This window comes from Myxine glutinosa, chromosome 13 (assembly GCF_964187855.1).
Source record: "Myxine glutinosa chromosome 13, kmMyxGlut1.1, whole genome shotgun sequence".
Classification (NCBI taxonomy): domain Eukaryota; kingdom Metazoa; phylum Chordata; class Myxini; order Myxiniformes; family Myxinidae; genus Myxine; species Myxine glutinosa.
Window position 1 is genome coordinate 77,629,899 of NC_136273.1, and position 21,222 is coordinate 77,651,120.

The 21,222-nt window shown below is 45.4% G+C and overlaps 2 protein-coding genes across 8 annotated transcripts in view; one reads left to right on the forward strand and one right to left on the reverse strand.

The window, feature by feature from the left end:
* Positions 1 to 8,581, reverse strand: part of LOC137439033 (zinc finger protein 40) — a 138,382-nt gene extending 129,801 nt beyond the window's left edge. For 2 of the 3 annotated variants that reach the window (XM_068134622.2, XM_068134623.2), the window contains exon 1: positions 8,268 to 8,399. Coding sequence is in view for 1 of the 3 variants with exons in the window: in XM_068134624.2 (XP_067990725.2) it covers positions 8,268 to 8,307 (40 nt within the window). In the remaining 2 variants the exon portion in view is untranslated. Of the gene's footprint in view, positions 1 to 8,267 lie in introns of all 3 variants that reach the window. The other variant, XM_068134624.2, reaches the window with a different exon arrangement.
* Positions 8,582 to 8,635: 54 nt separating this feature from the next.
* Positions 8,636 to 21,222, forward strand: part of LOC137439035 (uncharacterized) — a 57,867-nt gene continuing 45,280 nt past the window's right edge. For 2 of the 5 annotated variants that reach the window (XR_013621243.1, XR_013621242.1), the window contains exon 1: positions 8,662 to 8,803. Coding sequence is in view for 2 of the 5 variants with exons in the window: in XM_068134628.2 (XP_067990729.2) it covers positions 8,707 to 8,803 (97 nt within the window). In the remaining 3 variants the exon portion in view is untranslated. Of the gene's footprint in view, positions 8,804 to 21,222 lie in introns of all 5 variants that reach the window. The other 3 variants (XR_010986844.2, XM_068134629.2, XM_068134628.2) reach the window with 2 other exon arrangements.

Here is a 21,222-nt window from a genome sequence, read left to right on the forward strand (position 1 = left end):
GTGGGCGATCCACTTGGCTCTGGCACCGCTTCTAATCGTAGGAAGGATAACATCTCCGACTAGACTAGGCACTGTTCCTGGGATGGATATTCACGTTAAAGACGTTACACGGAGCCAACTTCCATGTAATTTACAATCGATTGTGAAGCAAAGCCAAAGGGACTTTTGGGCAGAGTCCCAGGGACAACGAGGCAAATTACACGGGATTCACATGTTGGAATCAGCTCAGTATATGGCCAATTTTACAAAAACACTTCTGGAATTTTGGGACTCAACAATCATTAATGTCACTCCACTTTTTAATCTTACTATAATTCACCAAATGTCTGTCCGTCTGTTCCCAGATACGGCAAAAACGGCTGAACCGATCGCAACCAAATTTTGGGTGGGTAATCCTGGGACACCCTGGAGTAAAATAAGCTATACTGTTTTTTACAATTTTTTCCCCAATTTTTCCAATTTCCAATTTTCCAGTTTTTCCAAACACGATGGAATAATATTTACCGATATGAACAGTGATGTGGCTTTTATTGAAATTCTACAAATACTGTTTCGATTTTGATGATTTGCGTGTGATATGATTTAACGGATGTTTATATAAATCGTTTAAAATAAAAAAAGCCTTCAATTTCTGATATTTTGCCTTTTCATTTGGACCTCACAATTGAAGCCCCACCCGTAGGGTGGGTACCGTTGCTAGTTTAGATAATTTGTCATTACACCAAACAGCAATGTGCAATTTCATTTCTAAAGGATAAATGCGTAAATGAAGTCCTACTTTCCATTGGAATTAGCTTTCCTAAATGCTGTAATCATAAGGAGAAGTGGAAATGAATGTATTCAATGCCTTGAGGTATAAAATGGATGGCCACTACTACTACTACTACTACTACTACTACTACTACTACTACTACCGCTGCTGCTGCTGCTGCTGCTCCCATCTTCCAGGGGTGGGCCAGGGAATGTTCCTGTGTGGGTGAGTGACAGGATCTCGGAATTCCTTTGGGGTGCCAGCGATAACTCGCCTCGGCGTTTGGAGAGACACCGAGATATCGAGATACGTCCACCAACGATCAGTGCCGACAGACGGGTTCTCTGGCTCAATGGCTTTCCGGTGTACGGTGCACACATTTTGCCTCACCCTGCATGTGAAGCACCAGGATGATAGTTTATAGCTGGCATGAGATTCAAAGACACGAGACAGCTCAGAGGAGAGTGTGCATACCTCAAGGCTATCCTGCGGGCCCTACAAAGGATGATGATCTACTACTACCAATAATACAGTGGATCCACTGCTACCAATGTATAAGTAACATCAAACAACCTTTGCGTTATTGCAAATGTTAGAGTTCTTCGTGCCTCTCAAACAGCTCATATGCACACATTGGATCACATGATGAGACATACATGACTGTACCATTGTATCACCTTCTTCTTCTTCTTTAATGGTCACAATTATTCCCTCTTTCTTGTTGGGTTGGCCGAGGGAAGCTTTTGGGTCAAGTCTTTCACGAACCGACTGGCCAGGCTTGACACACAACTAAGCAGTTCGGGTACGAATTTGTAATTTGTTCAGGGTGCCGCCGATAGTTGGCCTACTCTTTGCGAAGGACACCGTGGGATCTTTAATGTCCACCAACTAATGCTGCCAGAAAGGAGAACCAGTTTAGCGTACATCCAAGGGATGACCGTTTATAGCTGGGACGAGATTCAAACCCAGGCTAGACCGCTTAGTGGCGTGTGCGTACCTCTAGTCTAGGCCATGATTTAATTTATGTTTGGAAAAAAGAAATGATAAATAAAAAAAAAGGAATCGGCATCTCATCACAACTTTCGTAGGACTGGATCGAATGAGGTGCAACAGGATAAGCATTTGTACAAGAATAAGAAGATTCATGCAAGGATAAAAGGTCACCTGTATTTCAAAGGAACATGAATGACATGTTATTGTATGAATGGCACCACAAGCTTGTTTCATGTTAAGAAAATAATACCAGCGAACAAACAAAGCAACATGGTCGAGATCAAAGTTGCCCCACACTTTTAACGGGGCATTGCGGTGCTCACGACAATTTCTGACCATTTATAGCAAAGAACCAGTCATGGAAAGGTCGGAACTCCATCACAGGGTGTTATCCGCCTTTTCCCTTCCCTTTCCTCAAGGGCTAAAGCACCACCCCAAACCTGCTAGTTACCCGCACCTTTTGTGGTAAGGGTCTATGATTAGGCCCTTTTTGTCCGTCCTGCACCCTTTCTCTTCACACTTGTTTCTCCCAACTATTCCTTCTATCCTACACCATATTGTTTAATACTTGGTGGCGCCCCCGGCTGTGGCCATTCGATTCTCGGCATTAACACAGTTTTAATAATTATATGCAATAATTTTTCTTTTTTAAATTTTACTTTCCATTTTCTCCCTGCAAGCCGATACAAAATGGATCACTCGTACATTCACACTGATAGATTTTGGTCTACCTTACAGGAAGCGTGTATATTCGAGTGCATTCGTCTCGATATTTTAGAGTCTGTCTAAAATCATACATTGAGATACAAATGGTAATGGGATTATCAATATCTGTATGGCTGTCGGATGATCCAGATCTCTGTCTGTCCATGATGATCTGAATCTGTCTCTGACTATCCCAGATGATGATCTGGATCTCTCTGTTAGTCTGTCTCTGATGATCCAGATCTCCCTGTCTCTGATGATCCGGATCGCCCTGGTAGTCTGTCTCTGATGATCCGGATCTCTCTGTTGGTCTGTCTCTGATGATCCGGAACTCCCTGTCAGTCAATCTCTGATGATCCAGATCTCCCTGTTAGTCAATCTCTGATGATCCGGATCTCCCTGTCAATCAATCTCTGATGATCCGGATCTCTTTGTTAATCAATCTCTGATGATCCGGACCTCCCTGTTAGTCTATCGCTTATGATCCAAATATCCCTGTTAATCAATCTCTGATGATCCAGACCTCCCTGTTAATCTGACTCTGATGATCCGGATCTCCCTGTTAATCAATCTCTGATGATCCGGACCTCCCTGTTAATCAATCTCTGATGATCCGGACCTCCCTGTTAATCAATCTCTGATGATCGGGACCTCCCTGTTAATCAATCTCTGATGATCCGGACCTCCCTGTTAATCAATCTCTGATGATCCGGACCTCCCTGTTAGTCTATCTCTGATGATCCGGATCTCCCTGTTAGTCTATCTCTGATGATCTGGATCTCCCTGTTGGTCTATCTCTGATGATCCAGATATCTCTGTTAGTCTATCTCTGATGATCCAGATATCTCTGTTAGTCTATCTCTGATGATCCAGATATCTCTGTTAGTCTACCTCTGATAATCCAGATATCTCTGTTAGTCTATCTCTGATGATCCAGATCTCCCTGTCTCTGATGATCCAGATCTCTCTGTTAGTCTGTCTCTGATAATTCAGATCTCTCTGTCAGTCTGTCTCTGATAATCTGGATCTCTCTGTTAGTCTGTCTCTGATGATCCGGAACTCCCTGTCAGTCAATCTCTGATGATCTGGATCTCCCTATTAATCTGTCTCTGATGATCCGGATCTCCCTGTTAGTCAATCTCTGATGATCCAGATCTCCCTGTTAGTCAATCTCTGATGATCCGGATCTCCCTGTCAATCAATCTCTGATGATCCGGATCTCTTTGTTAATCAATCTCTGATGATCCGGACCTCCCTGTTAATCTATCTCTTTTGATCCAAATCTCCCTGTTAATCAATCTCTGATGATCCGGACCTCCCTGTTAATCTGACTCTGATCTCCCTGTTAATCAATCTCTGATGATCCGGACCTCCCTGTTAATCAATCTCTGATGATCCGGACCTCCCTGTTAATCAATCTCTGATGATCCGGACCTCCCTGTTAATCAATCTCTGATGATCCGGACCTCCCTGTTAATCAATCTCTGATGATCCGGACCTCCCTGTTAATCAATCTCTGATGATCCGGACCTCCCTGTTAGTCTATCTCTGATGATCCGGATCTCCCTGTTAGTCTATCTCTGATGATCCGGATCTCCCTGTTAGTCTATCTCTGATGATCCAGATCTCCATGTTAGTCTATCTCTGATGATCTGGATCTCCCTGTTGGTCTATCTCTGATGATCCAGATATCTCTGTTAATCTACCTCTGATAATCCAGATATCTCTGTTAGTCTATCTCTGATGATCCAGATCTCTTTGTTAGTCTATCTCTGATGATCCTGATATCTCTGTTAGTCTATCTCTGATGATCCAGATCTCCCTGTTAATCTGTCTCTGATGATCCAGATCTCCCTGTCTCTGATGATCCGGATCTCTCTGTTAGTCTGTCTCTGATAATTCAGATCTCTTTGTTAGTCTATCTCTGATAATCCAGATATCTCTGTTAGTCTATCTCTGATGATCCAGATCTCCCTGTCTCTGATGATCCGGATCTCTCTGTTAGTCTGTCTCTGATAATTCAGATCTCTCTGTCAGACTGTCTCTGATAATCTGGATCTCTCTGTTAGTCTGTCTCTGATGATCCAGAACTCCCTGTCAGTCAATCTCTGATGATCTGGATCTCCCTATTAATCTGTCTCTGATGATCCGGATCTCCCTGTTAGTCAATCTCTGATGATCCAGATCTCCCTGTTAGTCAATCTCTGATGATCCGGATCTCCCTGTCAATCAATCTCTGATGATCCGGATCTCTTTGTTAATCAATCTCTGATGATCCGGACCTCCCTGTTAATCTATCTCTTTTGATCCAAATCTCCCTGTTAATCAATCTCTGATGATCCGGACCTCCCTGTTAATCTGACTCTGATCTCCCTGTTAATCAATCTCTGATAATCCGGACCTCCCTGTTAATCAATCTCTGATGATCCGGACCTCCCTGTTAATCAATCTCTGATGATCCAGACCTCCCTGTTAATCAATCTCTGATGATCCGGACCTCCCTGTTAGTCTATCTCTGATGATCCGGATCTCCCTGTTAGTCTATCTCTGATGATCTGGATCTCCCTGTTAGTCTATCTCTGATGATCTGGATCTCCCTGTTAGTCTATCTCTGATGATCCAGATCTCCATGTTAGTCTATCTCTGATGATCTGGATCTCCCTGTTGGTCTATCTCTGATGATCCAGATATCTCTGTTAGTCTACCTCTGATAATCCAGATATCTCTGTTAGTCTATCTCTGATGATCCGGATCTCTTTGTTAGTCTATCTCTGATGATCCTGATATCTCTGTTAGTCTATCTCTGATGATCCGGATCTCCCTGTTAATCTGTCTCTGATGATCCGGATATCCCTGTTAGTCAATCTCTGATGATTCAAATCTCTCTGTTAGTCCATCTCTGATGATCCGGATCTCCCTGTCAATCAATCTCTGATGATCTCTTTGTTAATCAATCTCTGATGATCCGGACCTCCCTGTTAGTCTATCTCTTATGATCCAAATCTCCCTGTTAATCAATCTCTGATGATCCGGACCTCCCTGTTAATCTGACTCTGATGATCCGGATCTCCCTGTTAATCAATCTCTGATGATCCGGACCTCCCTGTTAATCAATCTCTGATGATCCGGACCTCCCTGTTAATCAATCTCTGATGATTGGGACCTCCCTGTTAATCAATCTCTGATGATCCGGACCTCCCTGTTAATCAATCTCTGATGATCCGGACCTCCCTGTTAGTCTATCTCTGATGATCCGGATCTCCCTGTTAGTCTATCTCTGATGATCTGGATCTCCCTGTTGGTCTATCTCTGATGATCCAGATATCTCTGTTAGTCTATCTCTGATGATCCAGATATCTCTGTTAGTCTATCTCTGATGATCCAGATATCTCTGTTAGTCTACCTCTGATAATCCAGATATCTCTGTTAGTCTATCTCTGATGATCCAGATTTCCCTGTCTCTGATGATCCGGATCTCTCTGTTAGTCTGTCTCTGATAATTCAGATCTCTCTGTCAGTCTGTCTCTGATAATCTGGATCTCTCTGTTAGTCTGTCTCTGATGATCCGGACCTCCCTGTTAATCTATCTCTTTTGATCCAAATCTCCCTGTTAATCAATCTCTGATGATCCGGACCTCCCTGTTAATCTGACTCTGATCTCCCTGTTAATCAATCTCTGATGATCCGGACCTCCCTGTTAATCAATCTCTGATGATCCGGACCTCCCTGTTAATCAATCTCTGATGATCCGGACCTCCCTGTTAATCAATCTCTGATGATCCGGACCTCCCTGTTAGTCTATCTCTGATGATCCGGATCTCCCTGTTAGTCTATCTCTGATGATCCGGATCTCCCTGTTAGTCTATCTCTGATGATCCAGATCTCCATGTTAGTCTATCTCTGATGATCCTGATATCTCTGTTAGTCTATCTCTGATGATCCGGATCTCCCTGTTAATCTGTCTCTGATGATCCGGATATCCCTGTTAGTCAATCTCTGATGATTCAAATCTCTCTGTTAGTCCATCTCTGATGATCCGGATCTCCCTGTTAATCTGTCTCTGATGATCCGGATCTCCCTGTTAATCTGTCTCTGATGATCCAGATCTCCCTGTTAGTCTATCTCTGATGATCCAGATATCTCTGTTAGTCTAGATCTCTGATGATCCGGATCTCTTTGTTAGTCGATCTCTCATGATCCGTATCTCTCTGTTAGTCTATCTCTGATGATCTGGATCTCCCTGTTAATCTGTCTCTGATGACCCAGATATCCGTGTTAGTCAATCTCTGATGATCCAAATCTCTCTGTTAGTCCATCTCTGATGATCCAAATCTCTCTGTTAGTCTATCTCTGATGATCCGGATCTCTTTGTTAGTCTATCTCTGATGATCCGGATCTCTTTGTTTGGCTGTCTCTTATGATGATCCAAATCTCTCTGCCCGTCTCTGATGAGTTCTCAACTGATTATTCGGATTTTCCTCAAATCAAGCAGTGAGTAAACCAAAGGAATTCCTCAGATCTCTCTAACTTTTTCCCAACGTGTGCGTGTGGTACATGAGACAAGAACGGCTTTATACCTCGAAATTAGCAGAAACCCAGTCAAAGGATTCATTTCAGGTGGGAAATTGTCTCACGTGTCCAGGTATTATAGCCGTTTCATTGATTCAGGTCATGAGGACAGTGCATGCCCTGTCTGAAGTTAACCGGTCCTGACCACCGGTTCCAGAAATTAGTGCCTGGTTGCTCTATGGTGGAGTGCAGGTGCAGGTATGGGGAACCTCCAGCACATGGGCCAGATTCGGCCCACGACGCATTTCGATCCTGCCCACAGCAAGTTTAACAATACCTGTTATGACCCTCCCATGGAGAGGTTCCCCACACCTGGGTCTGGAGGAGCTATGGGATTACCAAATTACAAGGCAATTCATAATTTCTCAGTCGCACACCTCGAGCCACATTAACCCTTTGCCTGGGGTTGGGCACGAGGCTGTCACCCTCACTGCTTGCAATAGTTAACCTGCACAGGTGTTGGACGTACACTTGCATGTACTGCATGTGGAGTTTGTTTTATTATGGATATTTGTAAGTTTAGGAAACCCAAAATGCTGCCCCGAAGCATCCAATGTCATGACGTGGTGGGGAAAACCCGATACAGGTGGCAGAATCGTGTAGGTGAATTGAGGATGTTTTTAAGGAAGTGTTGGCAACTCGAACCCCAGCTCTGACGTCATACATCACAATTTCATCACTGAAGTCGACCCAGGTGACTCGTAGCGCGGCGCTTGGGACCCCCCTGCTGGGGGAATGTGACGAGCACGGATGATTAGGGGTTCCCCTATAAAACAAACCTTTAAAAAGGTAAAACCTGCTTCGTTACCTGTTAATACAAACTATAGCGTCACCTGGTTTATTAGCCAAGGTGATGGCACACCGATGGCCATGGTTACCTGGCGAATGGGGGAGCGTGCGGTGGAAGGGGTGGGGGCTGTCTCCAAGGGTGAGCACAAAATTCGAACTAATGTACATTGTAATTGACCACGTGGAATTATTTAGCACGAGGCCACGTCATGTTTACCTGGAAATGACCTGGAAGTCACTTGTACAAAATCGATTGAACCGGGAAGAGGGTTTCAGCATTCCATCGCTCCCGCCATCGCACCCTCACCCAAGCAAGCACCCCCCTCACCGTGTCCTCCATCACCCACACCTCCTTTTCCTCAAGAGGAGGAATTTAAACCTCCTTACACTCTCATTACCTTCCCCGAAGGTGCGCGCCCCGAACAACCGACCGCGTGTCTCGACGGGATCACCTCATTACCTCGTAGGGCTTTGGGGTTGCGCTGCTTGATGCGAGGCATGACCGGCCCGCCTCGTCGCGGCCTGCCTTGCTTGGGCAACGACACGAGAAGCACGATGCAGATGAGGGGTGAGGGAGGTGGGGGCGACCGAGGATTCAGGAGATCGAGAGAAAGGACGCGACCGAAGTTGAGGGGTCCGCGGAGGGTTTTCTCCCGCTCCGGGGCCCGATCCGGCTGCCTCCTCGTGCTGCCTGCACGCCGTGCATCGGTGCTCAGCACGGGCCGCACGGACGCGGCCAAGATTGGGCGGACGCGACGAAGGATTCCCACTCGGTAGGTGACGTCAGAGGAACCCCGCGTACGACGCCTCCCTTATAGGCGGGAGGGGGGCCTTGAGGGGGAAGCGGACGTACGACCGACGCTCTTCCAACCGAAGGGAAACATTTTTCCCACTGCAATATGGCGGAATTGAAGGCTAAGGTGCCTCGGTGCACGGCGGCGCTGTTCGCTTCGCCTTCGTCGGCAACGCCATCTCAGTCAACGGAATCTCAGACAGGTATGTCCGTGCGTGAACCGATGATGATTCCGCGCCAATACTTAGCGACTCGTGCTTATTGTTTCATACGAAGATTGCACGAGGACGGCGAAGGCCTACTTCCGTGCAGTGTATGAGTTAGTGCAGGACGTGACTGATCCCGTAACTTCAACACAGTCTGGTGTCCTTGAAGCATTTGCATGGGATGGGAGATACGTCACTCATCTTGTAATAATAATGTGAAGGACAGCACGATGACAACTCGGCTGTTACTGTTAGTGTTAACGTGCTCGTCTCTAACTCTGAGCTGTGTCGGGTTATGGATTTATCCTGTGTGGGTGGACGCTAATACAACATCATCAACAACACAACCAGCAACACCACTAACACCAACAACAACACAACCAGCAACACCAACAACAACATAACCAACAACACCACTAACACCACCAACAACACAACCAGCAACACCAACAACACCACAAACAACAACACCACTGACACCACCAACAACACAACCAGAAACACCACTAACACTAACAGCAACAACACAACCAGCAACACCACTAACACCAACAACAACATAACCAGCAACACCACGAACACCAACAACACAACCAGCAACACCAACAACATAACCAACGACACCACGAACATCATCAACAACACAACCAGAAACACCACTAACACCAACAACAACATAACCAGCAACACCACTAACACCAACAACAACACCACCAACAACACAACCAGCAACACCACTAACACCAACAACAACATAACCAGCAACACTACTAACACCAACAACACAACCAGCAACACCACTAACACCAACAACACAACCAGCAACACCACTAACACCAACAACAACATAACCAACAACACCACTAACACCAACAACAACATAACCAACAACACCACCAACAACACAACCAGCAACACCAACAACACCACAAACAACAACACCACTGACACCACCAACAACACAACCAACAACACCACTAACACCAACAACACAACCAGCAACACCACTAACACCAACAACAACATAACCAGCAACACCACGAACACCAACAACACAACCAGCAACACCACTAAACACCAACAACATAACCAACGACACCACTAACATCATCAACAACACAACCAGCAACACCACTAACACCAACAACAACATAACCAGCAACACCACGAACACCAACAACACAACCAGCAACACCAACAACATAACCAACGACACCACTAACATCAGAAACACCACTAACACCAACAACATAACCAGCAACACCACTAACACCACTAACACCAACAACACCACCACCAACAACACAACCAGCAACACCACTAACACCAACAACAACATAACCAGCAACACTACTAACACCACCAACAACACAACCAGCAACACCACTAACACCAACAACACAACCAGCAACACCACTAACACCAACAACACAACCAGCAACACCACTACCACTAACACCAACAACAACACAACCAGCAACACCACTAACACCAACAACAACACAACCAGCAACACCACTAACACCAACAACAACATAACCAACAACACCACCAACAACACAACCAGCAACACCAACAACACCACAAACAACAACACCACTGACACCACCAACAACACAACCAGCAACACCACTAACACCAACAACACAACCAGCAACACTACTAACACCAACAACAACATAACCAGCAACACCACGAATACCAACAACACAACCAGCAACACCACTAAACACCAACAACATAACCAACGACACCACTAACATCATCAACAACACAACCAGCAACACCACTAACACCAACAACAACATAACCAGCAACACCACTAACACCAACAACAACACCACCAACAACACAACCAGCAACACCACTAACACCAACAACAACATAACCAGCAACACTACTAACACCAACAACACCACAAACAACAACACCACTAACACCACCAACAACACAACCAGCAACACCACTAACACCACTAACACCAACAACACAACCAGCAACACCACTAACACCAACAACAACATAACCAGCAACACCACTAACATCATCAACAACACAACCAGCAACACCACTAACACCAACAACAACATAACCAGCAACACCACTAACACCAACAACAACATAACCAGCAACACCACTAACACCAACAACAACATAACCAACACCACTAACACCACCAACAGCAACACCACCAACACCAACAACAACATAACCAGCAACACCACCAACAACACCACAAACAACAACCCCACTAACACCACCAACAACACAACGAGCAACACCACTAACACCAACAACACAACCAGCAACACCACTAACACCAACAACAACATAACCAACAACACAACCAGCAACACCACTAACACCAACAACAACATAACCAACAACACAACCAGCAACACTACTAACACCAACAACACAACCAGCAACACCACTAACACCAACAACACAACCAGCAACACCAACAACAACATAACCAACGACACCACTAACATCATCATCAACAACACAACCAGCAACACCACTAACACCAACAACAACACAACCAGCAACACCACTAACACCAACAACAACATAACCAGCAACACCACTAACACCAACAACAACATAACCAACAACACCACTAACACAACCAGCAACACCACCAACACCAACAACAACATAACCAGCAACACCACGAACACCACCAACAACACAACCAGCAACACCACTAACACCAACAACAACACAACCAGCAACACCACTAACAACACCATCAACAAAAACAATACCAACTGGAACGGCACTCAGTAGAGCGCATACCTCCACCAGGCTGAACAGTTTGTTTTGTATCCCAATGATAGGCCGGATCTGGATTCGGACCTGAACCAAAATCTAATCGACTAGTTATTTTCACCTGCCCAACTCAGCCACCAAGTTTATTCATAACTAGTCCATAACTTTTTACCTGCACCACCAAAGGTGGATGGGGGTTATGTTTTCACCCCCGTCTGTCCGTTTGTTTGTGAACAAGAGATCTCAAAAAGTTGTGGACGGATTTGGACGAAACTTTGTGGAGGTTGTGTGTGACAAGGACGATTTGATTAGATTTTGGTGAAGATCTGAATATGGATTCGGATATGAGAATTATTTAATTTTTAAATTGATTATTCACCATTGAGTGATAGGGCTAAAACCAACATTTTCTTTTTCATTTTTCACTTTTTTTGTATACAAGATCGAGGCTTGTGGAAGAGCTAACATTAATCACAAAAAAACATAAACGGACAAATAAAACATATAATTGATGGGGAGGGATAGGGAAATCCGTCTCTCTCTGTACCCACTTTACCCAATCATACCCAGAGGGAAGCACACAAGCACAACAGTAGAGAACAGGGACATCAGGAGATCTGTGGGAGGGAGAGGGCTGGGGGGTCGGGGGGAAGGGAGGCATGCGAATGGTTGGGAGGGGGAAAAACACATGGACACTGCTAGGTCTTTCAGGAATGAAGTCGCTATTTAAAAAAAGTGGATCTGGGGTAAATTAATGGGGGTAGAAAAAATCAAGGTTTTGAATGGGGAAAGATAAGAGATGGTGGTGAACAGCTGTTTTAAAGACCTGGAGGGAGGAGTGGGAATGAAGAGAGTGAGGGAGTTTGTTCCAGAGGTGGGAGAGAAGAGGAATAAAAGAGTGAAGGTGAGCAGAGAGTCTTGATTCTGGCAGTTTCACAAGAAGAGCGTTGCGGGCAGATTTTGTTGCGACCTGAAGGAATATTTGGGGGACAAAGCACAGACAGAGCTGGGGGAGCTAGGCCGGAGAGGAGTCGGTAGAGGACAGAAAGACCACCAACCTGCCTGCGGTGAGTGAGTGAAAGGCCCTCGGAGTTAGCTTCATCGCAGTAGATTCCAATGATTCTGAAAGCTTTGGTTTCAACAGCGTGAAGCCGAGCTAGGTGTGAGGCAAGAGCACCAGCCCAGAGGGGAGGGCAGTATTCCATTGAGCTGCAGATGAAAGCCTTGGATGTGTTGAGGAGCTCAGGTGTGCCAATGAAGGACTTCGCACGACGGAGGATGCCCATTCGGCGACTGGCTTTGGAGGCCAGCTTGGAAATGTGGTTTTCCCAGGAAAGATCATGGCAGATAGTGAGACCCAAAAGCCTGAGTGACAGAACTTCTTGGAGAGGATTGTTGAGAAAGTAGATGTGAGGGTTGTCCAGACGGTCTTCGGAGAGACATAGTGAAAGTTTGAGATTTGTCATGATTGAAAGACATGTTCCTCTTGTTTGACCAGTCTGTGATTCTGTCCAGGTCTGCAGAGAGTTAGGAGGCTGCTGCCTGCCAATCTGACGGATGGGGTATGGAGCCGCAGAGAGTGGAGTCATCAGCAAGGAGACAGAGGGGATTTTCCAGACAGTCGGAGAGATCACTGATGAAGACCAGAAAAGCACAGGGCCCAGAACACTGCCTTGGGGAACTCCAGCCTGAATAGGAAGGGGAGATGAGAGAAATCCATTCAGGGCCACAAGTTGGCTGCGACCAGAGAGGAAGTCCGCGATCCATGCGTGGAGATTTCCATGGATACCATAGGAGGAGATTTTGATAAGCAGAGCGGGATGCCAGACAGTAACGAAGACACGTGATACAGTCACGTGAAAAAGTAAGTACCCCCATGTAAAGTTTTGACTTTTTCAACATTTCAACATACAGCTATTTGATCTTCATTTCAACAATATTGACAGATAAAGGTGATATAATATAACAAATATCATGAAACATTTACATTTTGTAGTCCATTGTATAATTTAAATAAACATAAATGCAAATTTCGCATGTGGAAAAAGTAAGTACACCCTTGGCTCTAATAGGTGGTATTGCCCCCTTTGGTAGAAACAACCTCAAGTAGGCGTATCTTATAACTGTCTACCAGTCTCTGACATCGACTGGGAGAAATTTTTGCCCCCTCCTCCATGCAGAATTCTTTCAGCTGTGCGATGTTTGAGGGGTTTCTTGCATGCACAGGTCGTTTCAAATCCCCCCACAACATCTCGATGGGATTTAGATCTGGGCTTTGACTTGGCCATTCCAGAACCCTCCATTTCTTTCTTTTCAGCCATTCCTTGGTGGATTTACTGGTATGTTTAGGGTCATTGTCATGCTGCAAGATCCACCTTCGGTTGAGCTTCAACTTTCCGACAGATGGCCTCACATTATCCTCAAGCACCCTCTGGTACAATGAAGAATTCATAGTGGATTATATGATGGTGAGCTGCCCAGGCCCTGATGCAGCAAAGCTGCCCTAAACCATAATATTTCCACCACCATGCTTTGCAGTTGGTGTCAGGTTCTTGTGGTCAAATGCTGTCTTTGGTTTTCGCCAAACATGTCTTCTGGTACTGTGGCCAAATAGCTCGACCTTTGACTCATCTGTCCAGAGCACATTGTTCCAGAAGTGCTGGTCGTTGCCTCGGCAAACTTTTGGCAAACTTTAGTCTTGCCCTGATGTTCTTTCTGGACAGCAAAGGTTTCCTCCTGGCACACCTCCCATGTAGATCAAATTTGTGCAGCCTCTTTCTAATGGTAGACTTGTACACTTTGACATCAACAGTGGCAAGAGCTAACTGTAGGTCCCGTGATGACATTCTGGGGTTCTTCGAGACTTCTTTCAGCATCTTGCGGTCTGCTCTCGGGCTGAACTTGCTGGGGAGGCCTGGCCTGAACAAGTTGGCAGTTGTTTGGAATCTTCTCCACTTGCAGATTATCCTGCGGACAGTCGAATGATTGATTTCAAATTGTTTGGAGATCTTTTTCAATCCCTTCCCAGACTCATAGGCATCTATAACCTTCTTTCTGAAGGCCTCTGATAGCTCTTTTGATGTAGGCATGGTGACACCACATACTTCAACAACAAAGAGCAAACCAAACTAAATGTCTGAGGTTTAAATAAGACAGGTTCCTCCAAGGTCCTCTCCAACGATGTTCTAATCCTTTGCACCTGAGCTGGTGCACCTGATTGTAATTTTAGGTATTTGAAGTAGTGATAAATGGAGGGGTGTACTTACTTTTTCCACATGCGAAATTTGCATTTATGTTTATTTAAATTATATAATGGACTACAATATGTAAATATTTCATGATATTTGTTGTATTATATCACCTTTATCTATCAATATTGTTGAAATGAAGATCAAATAGCTGTATGTTGAAATATGTTGAAAAAGTCAAAACTTTACATGGGGTGTACTTACCTTTTCACGTGACTGCATGTCAAAGGAGACAGCTCTGATTTCGTGTTTGCCATTGAGGACCTCCGTCTATTGTTGAGACAGCAGAAGCAGCATGTCCAGAGTAGAATGACCTGGTCTGAAACCAAATTGATGATCAGAGGTCAAGCCATTGGAGAAGAGGAAGGATTTTATATCTGAAGCAATAATGGATTCCATGACTTTGCTGATAATTGGGAGCAGGCTGATTGGTCTGCAGTTGCAAGGATCTGTTTTTGCACCCTTTTTGTGTAAATCGGTAATGTTGGTTGATTTCCAAGCTGATGGCAGATGACCTTGAGCAAAAGAGAGGGTGAAGAGAACAGAGAGAGGGCGTGAAAGAGCGGCAGAGCAGGATTTTAGGACCCGTGGGCTGATTCCGTCTGGTCCAGTTGCAGAATCAGAGTCGAGGTCTGACAGAAACTTCTCCACCTTGTCAGGAGAGTAGGACACAGAGTTCAGGAGCAGCTGGGTATGACTGGGTAAGGTGGGTACAGAGAGAGATGGGTTTGGGACATAAGATTTAGAGGCAAACACAGAGTTGAGGCATTCAGCTTTTTCACGTGCGGAGTCAGCTGTGTAGCCGTTTGATGTAAGGGAGGGGATGGAAGGGGAACAAACACCAGAAACAGATTTGACTAGACGCCACCAGGATTTGGAGGAAGGAGACAAGTTTGAGAGTTCAGTCTTGGGAGTAGAGAGATATTGTTTCCTAGCTCTCCTGAGGGTAGACACACACTGGTTCTGAGCTTTCTGAAAGGAACGGAGATTGCCTTCCATTGGATTTGCCTTCCATGAGGAGAAGGCAAGTTGTTTCAGGGCAACTGCCTCTCCACAAGATTCAGTGTACCATGGATGGGAGGAAGGGGATGACAACTGAAGACGAGATGGGATAAATCTGTGCCTGAGAGAGAGCAGTTTACTTTGGAAGAATTCCCAGGATGAGTTGATGTCAGAGGCAGTAGAGATGGGAGACCAATCCAGATGATTGATGGCTGCTTGGAGACCATGCCAGTTGGCCTGAATGAAATGCCAGACTCGTCGGTGCTGAGGAGGCTCTCTGAGAATGGCCAGAGAGATGTCCACTTTAAAGCAAATTATCAGATGAACTGATTGGAGCAGAAGAAGAACAGCAGACATTTGCAGGGAAGTTGTCAAAACCAAGTCTAGAAGAGAAGATGTTCCATTGACTGAGATCCAGGTCAGGAAATTGACATGTTGTGTCAGTCCCAGTTGGTCGCAGAAGTCCTTTGCTGAGGTGCCATGGATGGTGTGAGAGGAACCGACACTCAGCTAGCTGGCATGATGACAGTTGAAATCACCACTTACGAGGAAGAGAGAGTTGGGATGAGTAGAAAGAAGTTGGTCCATGTTATCAGACAGAGATGTAGATAGAGTCATGACTGTTTGGTGGACTATACATGACACATATGATGGGAGGTTGGAGCGAAGGTGAAGCCGTTGCCAGAGGTTCTCCTGGGGGTGGGGTGGAGAGAAGGCAGTGCAAGGAGAGTGAGGAAGAGAGTTTTTGATAAAGATAGCAACCCCACCTCCAGGACGAGGCTCAGGTCTATCATACCGGAGAAGGAAGTAACCAGGAAGAGATAACAAGGAATCGGAGACATCCTGAAGGAGGAAAGTTTCTGTTATGCAGATTAAGTCTGGTTTGTCAGAAGCAACCTGGATGGAGAGATCAGTCAGGTTTGAGGGCTAGGCCCCGGATGTTTGAGGTCCATACCATTAAGAAAGAGGAAGGGGGAATACCGGATACAGGACAGGGGAGGGAAGAGGTAGGGCAAGATGAGGAAGAGGAGGAGGTAGGGAGAGCTGTTGATAGTGTGTCGGAGATTTCAGAAGTGCTGGGAGAAAGGGAAGGATGAGGAGGACAAAAGGTTTGATGTTGATTGAATGAGGCACAGTGAGGTGTTGTTTGAGGGGGGTGGGGCAGGGCGAGGAAGAAGGTTGGAGGTGATGGAGGTAAGAGTTGGAAGGGAGAGGAAGCGGGGAGGAGGATGCTTTGAGGAGGGGTGAGAGGGGACAATTGGAGAAAAATGGAGGGTGGGGAGATGTGAAGGGGAGGGGGAGTTTTGGAGGGGAGGAGGGAGTTTTGGAGGGGAGGAGGGAGTTTTGGAGGGGAGGAGGGAGTTTTGGAGGGGAGGAGGGAGTTTTGGAGGGGAGGAGGGAGTTTAGGAGGGGTGAGGGGGGAGTTTAGGAGGAGAGGGAATTGTTTGGGAGGGGAGGGGTGAAGGGGTTTAGGAGGGGAGGGGAGAGGGGGAAGTTATGGAGGGGAGTGGTGAGTTGGGATTTTAGAAAGGGTTGCACGATTAATGGAACACGAACATTTATTGCAAAATGGGTTTCTTGTGATTTTCGAGTCTTAGATCCATTTGAAAACGTTGGAGGAGGGGTGGAATGCAGGTGAGTTTAGGGAATGTAGAAACGAAGAACTGCAAGAGATTGAATTTTTATTTGAATTGAAGAGATTTGGGGAGAAAATCAAAGACAACCTTTTAACGACGAAGAAGAAGAAAAGTGTGGTATAATATACAACAGAATACAACACTTCAGGGGAAAGTTTTTAAACTTTAAAAAAACGAAACCGTGAAAACTGTCTGGGGAAATTCCCTAAATGAGGGCATGAAAGGTTTCTTCGGGGGGTTAAGGATTCCAGAACAGGTTCAGGAACAGAAGAATAGGAGATTGATAGCCAGGTGAGCAGAGAACGAAGGAACAGGGAGGTGTATAAGCAATTGTGTTAGTACTGGAGGAGGGGCCTACTTTTTAAAATCTTCGTTTATATATATATATATATATATATATATATATATATATATATATATATACATTATTATTATTTATTAATTTTTTTGAAGGTTAGGTGGAAGTGGATCAGAGAAGGAGAAAAGTTGAAGGAGTATGGTGAAAACTAGAATTGGAAAGGTAATGATTGGAGAGGATTTAGATATGAAGGAAGGAGAGAAAACAGGTGGGGTGAACCGCGTGGTCGGGGGAGGGGAAGCCACGAGGAGAGAAGGAAATTAAGATTTTTCTTTTCTTTTTTTTCTTGAATTAAACTTTAAACAAAGGGTAAGAAGTTCGGGGGAAGTATGTGGTGAAAAGAACGACATGGAAAAAAGCAATACAGTGAGAGACCAAAAGTAAATGGACAAACGGCCACCGAGGAGATAGGAAGGCCTCGAGGGACCAGGCCTGAAAACGCGGTAGGAACAGCCGGCGATTATACACAGGTATGCACGATTTACAACCAAGATCTTACTATAAACACACAGTAGACACGTACACAGTAAAATAAAAATACAGTTTTGCCAAAAATACAAACGGGAAAAATACTTTACTTTGATAGCGTGGAGAGCTTGGGAAAAACACAACCTCACCGGCAGAACCGGAAGCGGAAGTGACTTAGTCAAAATAAAAAGTCAACAATGTGGGGATATCTCAAAGCAGGATATACAGCAGGATATCTCAAAAAGTTGTGGACGGATTTGGACGAAACTTGGTGTACAGGTTGTGTTTGTGACAAGGAAGAATCGATTCAATTTTGGTGAAGATCCCAATCCGGATCCGGCTAGTATAATTTTTAAAGTGATTTCACCATTGGGAGATGGGGCCAAAAATGATACAAAACAGGATATGTCAAACAAAATTGTGGACGGATGATTTTGATTAAATGAGATTCTGTATTGTGATTTTTCTGGTCTACTCTGGGATACAAAATGTAAACTGTTCACCTGGTGGAGGTATGCTCTATATTGAGTGCCATTATAGTTTAACCATGTTATATATCGCTTTTCGATTGTCCCGGTGTGTACCCTGGTTTAGAATAGGTACACCGTATCCCTGCGTGTCGTAAGAGGGTTGGCGTCAGGATGGGCATCCGGCCATAAAAAGAAATGGAGAAGGAGAAAGGATTTTGGAGTTTGCTGATGGAGCTGATTTGTTGATTTGTAATACTCAGTTTCAGAAAGAGGATAATAAGCTTGTTACATACACGTCAGGTGGGTCGACGACAACCGTTGACTACCTGATGCTGCGTAGGCGAGATAGGGGGCACCTCCGGGATACAAAGGTGATCCCGGGGGAGGAGGCTGTTTAACAGCACCACTTGGTTGTCTGGGACATAAGGGTGAAAGGTGCGAGGAGAGCTCGGCGGGTGAAGTACCAACCGAGAATGAAGGTGTGGAGGTTGAAAGAGGTGACAGTAAAGGAGGCATTAAAAGAGAGGCTGAGTAGGGTAGAGGATGATGTGGTTGAGCTTGAAAGTGGTTGGATGTCAATGAAAGATAGTCTGTTGGGAGCCGTTGGTGAGGTATGTGGATGGACAAAAGGACCACCGAGGCACTCGGAAACATGGTGGTGGGATGATGAAGTTGGAAAGAGGATTGACGAGAAAAGGAAGAAGTTCAAGGAGTGGCAGAAGGCGAAGGGTACAGGAGCAGAAAAAGCAGAGCATGAAAGTTATAAGGCAGCCAAGAAGGCTGCAAAGAAAGAGGTAGCAAAGACGCAGGAGGCATGGAGGAAAATGTTCAGAGAAAGCTTGGATTCGGAAGAGGGTTGGAGAGCGGTATTCAGGATTGCAAAGCAGATAGCGAAAGAGAGGTGTGATGTGATGGGGGTGAGTTGCTTGAAGGATGAAGTGGGACAAATCGTTGTGGACCCAGATGGAATTAAAGGAAGATGGAAAAGATATATGGAAATACTGATGAATACAGAGAATGAATGGGATGGCAACATCGAGAGTAATCCAGTTTTAGGACCGGCAGAGAAGATAACTGAGAAGGAAGTTGAGGAAGCGATAAAAGCAATGAAGAGTAGAAAAGCGGGAGGGCCGATGGGAGTTGTGGGAGATATGTTGAAGGCAGCAGGAAGTTGGGGTGTGAAGAGAATGACAGAGATCTGTAATCTGGTGGTGAAAGAAGACCGCATTCCAGTGGATTGGGAACTGAGTACCCTCGTCCCTCTATACAAGGGGAAAGGTGACCCTCTGGAGTGTGACTCGTACCGAGCGATAAAGTTATTGGAGCATGGAATGAAGGTTTTGGAAAGGGTGTTGGAGAGGAGGATAAGGAAGAAGGTGAATATCGACGAAATGCAGTTTGGATTTATGCCAGGAAGAGGAACGACAGACGCGCTCTTTATTGTGAGGCAGTTGCAGGAGAAGTACATGGAGAAGAGGAAGAAATTGTTTCTTGGGTTTGTTGATCTGGAGAAAGCATTTGATAGGGTTCCACACGAAGTATTGACATGGGCATTGAGGAAGTTAGGAGTGGAGGAATGGTTAATCAGAGTAGTGATGGCAATGTACAAAAGCGCGCACAGCTGTAAGGACGAAGGACGGAAACAGTGGTGAGTTTGAGGTGAAGGTGGGAGTGCATCAGGGGTCTGTACTAAGTCCACTACTATTTGTAGCTGTGATGGAGGTGCTGGCTCAGAACGTAAAGGAGGGTTTACCGTGGAAGTTGTTGTATGCAGATGATCTGGTGTTGATTGCGGAAAGTATGGATGGACTGAAGGAAAAGATGAACAAGTGGAAGGAATGTATGGAGACAAAAGGTCTGAAGGTGAATATCGGAAAGACTAAGGTGATGGCAAGTGGTAAAGCATGTGGTGATGTGGAAATAACTGGGAAGTGGTCATGTGCTGTGTGCAGGAAGGGTGTCGGAGTGAACTCCATTCAATGTACAATGTGCGCTGAGTGGGTTCATCAAAAATGCAGTGGTCTGAGAGGGTCATTAACCAATGTGGCAGCTACATTCAAATGTAAGGTGTGCACAGCGGTAGCTGCAGATCGAGGAAATGTTGAGTTGGATCTTGGAGACGGCGTGAAGCTGGAAGGTGTGAAAACATTTTGCTACCTCGGAGACATGCTGAATGGAGAAGGTGGATCAGACTCGGCAACGGTTGCTCAAGTGAGATGTGCATGGAAGAAGTTTCGGGAACTGAGTGGCATGCTGATGAGGAGGGGAGTGTCGTTGAAGCTGAAGGGAAAGGTGTATGCTGCATGTGTGAGAAGTGTTATGATTTATGGGAGCGAGACATGGGTAATGAACGTAGAGCAGCAACGAAGGCTGGAAAGGGTGGAAGTGCGAATGGTTCGGTGGATGTGCGGAGTATCGTTGAGAGAGAGGAAGACAAATGATGAATTGCGAAAGATGA